We start from the raw sequence: 10459 nt of genomic DNA, 5'->3' as shown, positions 1-10459 counted from the left end.
TGGCAGGGGTGTTCTAAATGTTGCTTTTGTGATCACGATGAGACAATTCAACATTTATTTTTCGCTTGCCCGTTTGCAAAGATTCTTTGGCGCATTATTTACTTGACTTTTAATATCCCAGCACCTATGAATGTGAATAATCTATTTGGTAATTGGTTAAATGGCGTGTCTAAGAAGGATACAGGCCATATCAGAGTTGGAGTTTGCGCTTTGCTTTGGGCAATCTGGAATGTCCGTAATGATTTTGTCTTTAACAAAAAAAGTTTCCCATCTTTTCTGCAGGTTATTCCTATGGTTACCCACTCGGATCCATATGTGGTCTTATCTCCAGCCGGAGGATGTGCGCCGGGACATGGATATTGGGTGCAACCGCTTGGCGACGGTAGCACGGGATTTCTACAGCCGGTGCGGTTGGCGTACCGATAGGCGGCTCACATGAAGATCTTGTGGCGGCGCGTCTTTTTTATCATTTTTAGATGGCTAGTTCATGTCGAGACTTTGAGTGATCCATGATTTGTAATAAACTTATTTTGGAGACCTAATAAAGTTAATAAAGGGCCGCATGCATCAATTGATGCAGAGGCTGGGGTTTTATCCCCCTTATCGAAAAAAAAATCAATGAAAAGCAGCTCCGCTCTGCATTTTCAGTCAAAAAAAGGTTTTGTTTTGATTCAAAAAAATCTTGTAAGCAGATGAGCCCCGTAGTTGAATTGTGAGTAAACTAATGGACGATGTAATTGTTATCTAATATCAATAAAGTTGCCGTGTTCCCTCAAAAAAAAATCTTCTACTGCTACAGCTCGCTAGCCATCGCTCCCGCTCCCGCTCGCTCGCGGCCATGGCGAGCAGCATGGCGCTGCTACTGCTGCTCCTCCTGGCGGTGTCGGTCACGTCCACGACCGCTGAGGTGGACGAGAGGGAGCTGCACATCGAACTAGCGTCCACAATCGCTGAGCTGGTAAAGGCGGCGGTCACGTCTACCACCGCTGAGCTCGATGATGTCGAGTCAGCCGATAGTGACGGCTACATGATGTACATCGTCATGCTCGAGCCACCAAACGGAGGCCAAGATGTCGATGCTGATGCTGCCAAAGCGTGGCACCAGAGCCGGTCCATAGGGTGGGGCAAAGGGGCACTCGCCCTGGGCCCCTAGGAGGCAGGGCCCGGCACAAGATTTATTTGCGTTCCTATATTAGTCATATGCTATTGAGGATTAAGAGTATAGAATAATTCTAGAAAATATGGATGGCTCAAGGTGCAAGACTATCATGCCTCTAATCCAGCTTCTTTTACCCTAAAAAATACTCCAATATATAAAATAATTTTTCTAGATGCCACGATTTCTCTCCGGCCTTCCAAAATGTGCAGAATAACACTGACACTTATGTGTAATTCAAAATTTGTAAGTATTCATTAGTGGAGAATAACGACCCAACCACGTAACTATGCCATCCGCAAGCATCCGTCCTTCGATTCCCAAAGGTTTTAGTTGGCCCCATCATACTTGTTTGATAGAGATAGTATATTCCATCCTCTTATTACTTGAATGTCAAATATGTCTAACTCTTCTAATCATTTATTGCATATGGATCTGTTATCACCAGAATTTGACCGAGTCAGAGGTGGGCCGCGATCAAGATGGACTTGAAGAATATATATATAGAAGAAATACGTGAATCGGCCTTGTGTACCAAGTTTGGGCTAGTTGCCCGTGTATCTGTACCATAGTAGGATTACGTGTCGGTTAGGAGTTAGAGTTTTACTCGTGCACGGTTAGGTGCACGCTTGAGTTAGAAAGTCCCTTGGACTATAAATATGTATCTAGGGTTTGTGAAATAAACAACAACCAACGTTCAACACAAACAAATCTCGGCGCATCGCCAACTCCTTCGTCTCGAGGGTTTCTCCGGTAAGCACCATGCTGCCTAGATCGCATCTTGCGATCTAGGAAGCACAAGCCTACCCACGTTGTTCATGCGTTGCTCGTGCTGAAGCCTTTTTGATGGCGAGCAACGTAGTTATCTTAGATGTGTTAGGGTTAGCATTGTTCTTCGTATCATATGCTGTCGTAGTGCAACCCTTATACATCTAGCCGCCCTTACACCTATCTTAGGTGTAGGGGCGGCACCCCGCTTTATCATAGTTTAGTAGATCCGATCCGTTACGGTTGTTCCTTGTTCTGCAAGGATTAGTTTAATATCCGCAATAGTTAGGCCTTACAAAGGGTTGGAGGATCCAGCGGCGTGTAGGGTGTAGTTTGCTAGCCCTAGACAGGATGTTCCGGGATCAACCTCGTGTTGGTTTTTAGGCCCTGTCTAGGATCGGCTTACGGTCACCGTACGCGAGCGCGAGGCCCGATCGTGAGTAGGATGATCCGATTATGCGGTGAAAACCCTAAATCGTCGTAGATCACATTAGCTTTATCTTGATCAAGCAGGACCACCATATATTCGGACACCTTGTACGAATCATGGGTGGATCGGCTCTTTGAGCCGATTCACAGGATAACCTGAGAGCCGATCGAGGCTCGTATTTAACGTTTACGTGTATGCCATGCAGGAAACTAAGCGAGGCATCATCCAACACCTTCCCGACCAGGTATAGGTCAGGTGGCACGCCCTTGCGATAGCATCGGACGTGTGACCAGGAGGCTTTGCGGGCCGTCGCTCTGAGGGACTGGGGCTAGCCGCGGCCCTAGTTGTTCCCGGCTCTACGGTGTTGCCAGTCGCTGCCCGCCGGTGGGTTTCTGACCGCAACACATTCTGGCACGCCCGGTGGGACAATCTTCGACATCCGCCACATCGCCATCTACATCCGAGATGGCGGAAAGCACTCCGGTCAAGTACGAGGATCTGACTGACGAGCTCAAGAAGAAGCATGACGAGATCAAGGCGGTCCTCGAAGCCGAACTCATCGGCTCTTTCCACGGAACCCGCTCCCATGGCGTCGGGTGGAAGGGGTTCTCACCTGAAGGCGCACTCGATGGAGTGGACCTGTCCGCCCCGTCGAAGAACGCACCAGGTCGCCGCGTCGGGAGATCAACTACATGGTGGCTCATTCGCTGCACCGCCACTCTGAGAGCCTGGTGAACACTTTGGAGCGTGTCGCTCTGCGCGTGATCCAGGAAATCATGAGCCACCGGTATTCTCCGTCGGGACCAGCTCCGGGGACTTACAAAGGAGAGATGCCACTCCAGTCCCATCCTCCGCTGCCGTTCGCATGGGCGGCACCAGAAGTGCCGAACTCATCGGCATACGTCGTCTACAAGATTGGTGGTGATCCTAGTGACTACCAATTCCTACCTGAGGCACCCAAGGAGATCCCGCACGGATATGCGTGCGCATACGTACCAGACTGCAATACCTGGGCACTCTCGAACCAGGTTGCAACAGCAGGGGCCTCTGGAACAGCAGGAGGAACGTCGGGGCCTGATCTTGAGAAGCAAACGTGGTTAGCTAAGTACGCCACTCCGACAAACCTCCAGAGCCCAGCTCCTGCAGTTGGCTCAGAACCGGAAAAGCAAGCATGGCTGGCTAAGTATGCCACCCCGGCGAATCTTCAGGGTTCGACACCTTCAGCCATCACCGCGGATCAGATTTGTACAATTCTGAAAGATCAGTTCGGCATGATGCCGAAAAGGAAGACGTTCGGCTACACCAAGCCGTACCCCAACGATTACGAATTGATCCCGCTACCACCCAAATATCGGCTCCCGGACTTCACGAAGTTTAGTGGATCGGATGGTTCCAGCTCCATCGAGCATGTGAGCCGATATTTGGCATAGCTGGGCACGATCTCAGCATCAGACGAGTTGCGTGTGAGGTTCTTCGCACAGTCCCTCACAGGATCGGCTTTCGGGTGGTACACATCGCTGCCACCGAACTCCATCCGGACTTGGAAGCAGCTTGGAAGAGCGAGTTCCATGAGCAGTATCACTCGGAGGCTTCCGAGGCTGGCATTGCCGATCTAGCACAAGTACGACGAAGCGCGGGGAGACAAGTGTCGAATACATCCAGCGCTTCGAGACCATTAGGAACCGATGCTTTTCGGTTCACGTAAGTGAGAAAGAAGCGATCGAGTTGGCGGTGGTGGGTCTCTCATCATCGATCAAGGACGTGGCCTCCCAAGCGGACTACCCTTCATTGGCGCACATGGTGCGTAAGCTGTCGACATATGAACAAGCGCCACCCGGATGTTTACCAGGACAAATTCAAGCGTGCGGTGGCCCTGGTTGAGGCAGACGAGGATGAAGGTGCTGCGGGAGATCGAGAGGTAGCGGTGGCTGAATGGACTCGAGCGGCAGGCCCCGTGTCCTGCAAATGGGTTAAGCCACAAGGCCCTCCAAAAGGGTTCGACTTCGACGTGACCAAAACTGAGCAGATTTTCGATCTCTTACTCACGGAGAAGCATATAAAGGTACCCGAAGGCCACAAGATCCCCACGGTGCAGGAGATGAACGGAAAGCCATACTGCAAGTGGCATAACACGTTCACCCACACCACTAACGACTGCAGGGTGTGGCGGCAGCAGATCCAAATGGCGATAGAAAATGGACGGTTAATTTTCAACCAGTACGCCATGAAGGTCGACACACACCCCTTCCCCGCCATTAACATGGTGGAGTATACTTACCATGGAGGGTGCCAGCCAGATTTCTCGTGCAATATCAACATGGTGGGACTTGGGCACCACTCTGGTAAGGACGGAGATGAGGGCAGCTGCTCTCATAGCAAAGACACAGAGGAAGCCGCTCCACGCGATCGGCTCCGCCAAGACGGCAAGCGCTACGTCACAGAGGGAGAAGTGAAAAACATAAGATATCAGCGACCTCTCTCTGATCACCTCCTCAACAAGTATGTGAGTCAGTATGACCAACGCCGACGATCCAGCGATGATGATGAAAGAAGATCGTCTAGCTAGGGACGACGGAGAGACGTCGTCGGCACGATCGCGATGAGGAGGAGCACGAGCGCCGTGCCAAGGAAAAGTCGGGGAGCGAGACGACGAGGACAGGCACTCGGGACTGTCCCTTCTTCGTACACTGCTGGGATTCAGGAATGAGCCGATTGCCCACAATCGGCAATTGCCCGTAATGCAACCGAAGAAGAAGGAGACAGCCAACGTGTCCGTGTTCAAGCGCCTAGGGCCTCTCCCGCCACAAAGCAAACGCGATGAGTCCCCTCGGTTGGAAGATCTCGAGGATTCAGAAGACGAGGGAGAAGAAGAAGACAGGTACCACCGGCCAAGGTGGTGCCCTGATGGACTCAGCCGTTCCCAAAAGCGCAGGGTTCAGCGATTGCGCGGCCTCGGAGGAAGCCGAGAGGTTATACTTGCATACGCTGAGGAAGGCACGACCTGATCCGGCCGCGAAAGTTCAGCGCACCCTGGATGAAGAGGGTCGTCCACGGAAAATGGAGTGGCGCCCCAAGCAAAGGAAAGCCGATGATGAAACATCGGCTGGCACAAACATGGTGCTCGTCCTTCCGACGAAGCTTAGTGCTCCACGATTACACGATGCACTCGAGGTGGACGACAACAAGTGCACCAACATGATAAAGTCAGAGGTTGGGCTGGTTTTATCCACCGGCCTGACCGAGTAGCAAGAACAAACCAATGAGCAAGTATGGCGAGGCTGATCCTTGTGATCGGCTCCCAAAAGATCTATGGAGGAATATTACAAAACCTTCATCGAGCAAGCAACGTGGAGGCCGATTCCAGCAATCGGCCAAAATTTATCCTCACCATCCATTCTGCCTGGGTTCAGCATTTAATCCAACAGGGGATACCTAAAGAGCCGATACCATCAATTCTCTTGACAGAATCGGCTCGGGGGGCACCTAGGTGGATAGACACGAGGATATGAAGTAGGAGTATCTTGCAAACGACCAGCAGCCCGAGATATTCTTTGATGATGGGCATTGAAGTATGGGGGCCGATACATAAATCGGCCGTAAAAAATTCAAATTTTTTTAAGCAAAGCCGATGCATGGCCATCGACTCAAGAGGTATAATTGTTATAACTAGAGGGTCAATGGAGCACGAAGAGAGACTCCAATGGAAGAACTCCTTAATGGAGTGGTTTAATGGCTCGGATCCTCTCTTCAAGAACAAGGCCAAGAGCAGCATGGATGTGCAGATCAGGTTAAAGGTGGGTTGCATCAGATCCACCAAAAGAAAGGAGCCGATCTGACCTGCAAAGACGAAGAAGCTCGGGGGGCAGCTCACCTTAAAGGCTCTCTGCTCTGGGAAGCCGATTTTTTGTTGAAATCGGCTTGCTCTGCGTTATGAATTGAGGCCAATGGCGGCACATTTGGTTGACTCGCTACCTTTCTCGCCTTGACCGGGGCTCGGGGGGCAGCTCACCCAGGAGGTTCTCTACTCTGGAGAGCCGATTTTGTTGAAATCGGCTAACCCTGTATCGCAGCCTTCTCCGAAAACGCCGAGCTGTTGGCAGAGGAAGACTGCTAAGGCTACGGAGGGGAGCTGAAAAGGGAGGCCGTCGTCTTTTACAGGGTTTGGACCGTCATGGTGCTACAAGAAAAGGAAGGAGACTGGATTCTCAAATTAGCCGAGGAACAGTCATCGGCTATAGGATTGCGAAATATCACGGTCAGGTATCAAAATTGCAACCCGAATTTGAGAAGTGCTTGACCGACGGTCTAATCGATATCCGAGTCCGGCTTCATGGGCGTCTAAAGGGAAAAAATCCGATTCGTTGCTATCGGTCTTGGTGTGGCAAGCGGAAGGATTGAAATTGGATTAATGGAAAGATAAATTGGAAGAACAATTCTCATTAATTCAAAGGAGCGGCTTTACAGGAAAGAGCCGATTGGCTCTCAAAAGTGGGATCGGGTGCCTAGTGCACTGCTACTCCTAGGCCTACTCTACTAGTCGTCGCTGTCCTCATCGTCGCCGTTGCCGATGTCATCGGCGCCTGCTCCCGGGAGTTCCTCGTCGCTGCTGCCCCAGCCCTCGGCCGGAGCTTCTTCTTCCTCGTCATCATCATCATCCTCGCTGTCCGCCCAAGAGCGGAAGCGCTTCGTCGGCGGGTACCCAGCTGAAGAGGAGGAATCATCTTCCTCCTCCTCCTCTTCTCCTTCCTCGTCATCATCTTCGTCCTCGCTGTCCGCCCACATGCGGGAACGCTTCTTCGGCGGGAGCTTGGCGGAGGGGGAGGCCTTGGCCTTCGCTACTTCTCCTTCTTTCTTCTCCTTGTCGGAGGAGATGGGGTTCGCCCCGGAGTGAAGGTCGTCCTCATTCTTGCTCTTCGGCGAGGATTGGAGGGGGAGGCCTGAGGGGGAAGAGGAAGAGGAAGACATTGCTACAGGAGGAGAGGTTTTTTTTGGTGCCGACCGCTAGAACAGAGGAAGGGGATAAAGAGGACTGATCAATCGGCACGGTTAAATAATGGGGAGCCTAGTGGAGATTTAATACCATTGCAGTTTCCGAGGAAGTGATGCTAAAGCTATCGAATTTTACAGTGGAGTTGGGAAGACTAGGCATCATGATGAAGGATTCTGCGGCGGTTTCTGCTCTGCCACGATATGGTTTCTGCTCTGCCACGACATGACCCGACGAAAGAAAGCGTAATGATTTTGGAAATGTCATTTCCAAAACCAGGGGGGCATGTGTTATCACCATAATTTGACCGAGTCAGAGGTGGGCCGCGATCAAGATGGACTCGAAGAATATATATATAGAAGAAATACGTGAATCGGCCTTGCATACCAAGTTTGGGCTAATTTGCCCGTGTATCACGTAACTATAGTAGGATTACGTGTCGGTTAGGAGTTAGAGTTTTACTCGTGCACGGTTAGGTGCACGCTTGAGTTAGAAAGTCCCCTGGACTATAAATATGTATCTAGGGTTTGTGAAATAAACAACAACCAACGTTCAACACAAACAAATCTCGGCGCATCGCCAACTCCTTCGTCTCGAGGGTTTCTCCGGTAAGCACCATGCTGCCTAGATCGCATCTTGCGATCTAGGCAGCACAAGCCTACCCACGTTGTTCATGCGTTGCTCGTGCTGAAGCCTTTTTGATGGCGAGCAACGTAGTTATCTTAGATGTGTTAGGGTTAGCATTGTTCTTCGTATCATATGTTGTCGTAGTGCAACCCTTATACATCTAGCCGCCCTTACACCTATCTTAGGTGTAGGGGCGGCACCCCGCTTGATCATAGTTTAGTAGATCCGATCCGTTACGGTTGTTCCTTGTTCTGCAAGGATTAGTTTAATATCCGCAATAGTTAGGCCTTACAAAGGGTTGGAGGATCCAGCGGCGTGTAGGGTGTAGTTTGCTAGCCCTAGACAGGATGTTCCGGGGATCAACCTCGTGTTGGTTTTTAGGCCCTGTCTAGGATCGGCTTACGTTCACCGTACGCGAGCGCGAGGCCCAATCGTGAGTAGGATGATCCGATTATGCGGTGAAAACCCTAAATCGTCGTAGATCGCATTAGCTTTATCTTGATCAAGCAGGACCACCATATATTCGGACACCTTGTACGAATCATGGGTGGATCGGCTCTTTGAGCCGATTCACAAGATAACCTGAGAGCCGATCGAGGCTCGTATTTAACGTTTACGTGTATGCCATGCAGGAAACTAAGCGAGGCATCATCCAACACCTTCCTGACCAGGTATAGGTCAGGTGGCACGCCCTTGCGATAGCATCGGACGTGTGACCAGGAGGCTTTGCGGGCCGTCGCTCTGAGGGACTGGGGCCAGCCGCAGCCCTAGTTGTTCCCGGCTCTACGGTGTTGCCAGTCGCTGCCCGCCGGTGGGTTTCTGACCGCAACAGGATCACTAACTCCCATATTTTTGTTCTGCTACAAATATCCTAATATATAATTCACTCGATCAATAGAAATATGTAGTTTTGAATGTCTTCATCGAGATTCCAAAGACTATGGATCTATTTGTACAAATTATTTACTTTGCTATTACATTATAGAAATATTTCACTTGCGGAATACTAATATTCTTTTAAGTCGTCTGTAGTGGCGGATATTAACACAAATCGTCGAGGGGCCCAAAAATAGTAGTCATGCTTAAATAGTAGTCATTACGAAGTTTTCTTGGGGAGGGGGGGGGGGGGTGGCCCCCTTGACCCTAGGAAAGGTCTATCATCAACAAGGATTCCTTGGTGTTGTGTCGCCCTGGGGCCTCCAAAATCAGTGGATCGGCGCTGCGTGGCACCGCTCCTTCCTGCCGCCCATGACGATGGCACAAGGCAAGCTGAGGCTGATCTACTCCTACCATACCGTCTTCACCGGTTTCACCACGCGGCTGAAGGAGGAGGAGCTCAAGGAGGTCTCCGCCAAGCCAGGATTCATCCGCTCCTTCGACAACAACATCTACCGCAAGCAGATGACACACACGCTGCGTTCCTCGGCATGCCTAACCGCATGGGCGAGTCGCCTGACAAATGGCCCGGCAACGTCGGCCAAGGGGTGATCATCGGTGTCATCAATCACAATATCGATGACACACACCCATCGCTGGAGGACGCTGGGTTCATGGACATGCCGCCGCCGTTCTGGAAGAGGTCGTGCCATCCGGCCATGAAGTGCAACAATAAGTTGATCAGGGAGAAGAACATGTACGTCCCCGACGATGACTTCATCACCCTAGCCCGCGACACAGAGCACGGCCACGGCACGCACGTGGCCACCACCTCTGCTGGTAACTTTATCACCAATGTCTCCATCAACGGGCTTGCCCGCGGCACCTCCTCTGGCGTGGCTCCTTACGCCCACCTGGCAATCTACAAGGTGTGCAGAAAATTCGGAGATTGCCCCGAGGCAGCCGTGCTGAGGGCCTCCGACGAGGCGGTGGCGGATGGCGTGCACGGGATATCGCTGTCCCTCACCGTGAGTTACATTCCCACGTACGACCAGAGCTCCATCAGCACCGGCGGCTTCTACGCCATGCAGCAAGGCATCCACGTCGTCGTCTGCGCCGGCAACCGCGGCCCGGCTGCATCCTCCATCCTCAACGCCGAGCTATAGTTGCTCACGGTGGGCGCTGGCACGGTGGACCGGTACTTCCCGGCCACCGTGTACCTCATTGGCCCATCAGATGACACTCACGATTCCGCTATGGGTGAGGGTCTTGCCGATAGGATGAAGTTCCTGACGTTCTCGCTGCCGACTTTCAAGCCTCTGCTGTACCGTACCGAGAACCATCACAGGTACTGCACGTACCCTTTCAAGGAGATGATTACAGGGCCGGTCCATAGATGTCGGGGACCCTAGGGTGAAACGGCACCTTGGACAGGGGGCGATGCCCCCCCTACTCTAGAATTTTTTTACACCCGACGTGCGTGCGGCCGCGAGGGCATTAAACTTTTTTTTTTCTTTAGACTATCACCGACCGGGCCGGGAAATCCCCACCAAACACGTATATATATTGCTTCAAATGAGATTACATGATTCTCGTCCCCCCTTTTGAGTTGATA

General features: G+C 51.6%; 1 protein-coding gene across 1 annotated transcript; it reads left to right on the top strand.

Moving 5' to 3' along the window:
* The first annotated feature begins 838 nt into the window (after positions 1-838).
* On the top strand, positions 839-10010 carry LOC124704683 (subtilisin-like protease 4). Its single transcript, XM_047236955.1, has 2 exons — positions 839-975; positions 9782-10010. The coding sequence occupies exons 1-2, from the start codon at positions 839-841 to the stop codon at positions 10008-10010; spliced, it is 366 nt and encodes a 121-aa protein (XP_047092911.1).
* Positions 10011-10459: the final 449 nt, after the last annotated feature.

Source organism: Lolium rigidum, chromosome 3 (assembly GCF_022539505.1).
Source record: "Lolium rigidum isolate FL_2022 chromosome 3, APGP_CSIRO_Lrig_0.1, whole genome shotgun sequence".
Lineage (NCBI taxonomy): Eukaryota > Viridiplantae > Streptophyta > Magnoliopsida > Poales > Poaceae > Lolium > Lolium rigidum.
This window is presented reverse-complemented; position numbering and strand designations above follow the sequence as displayed.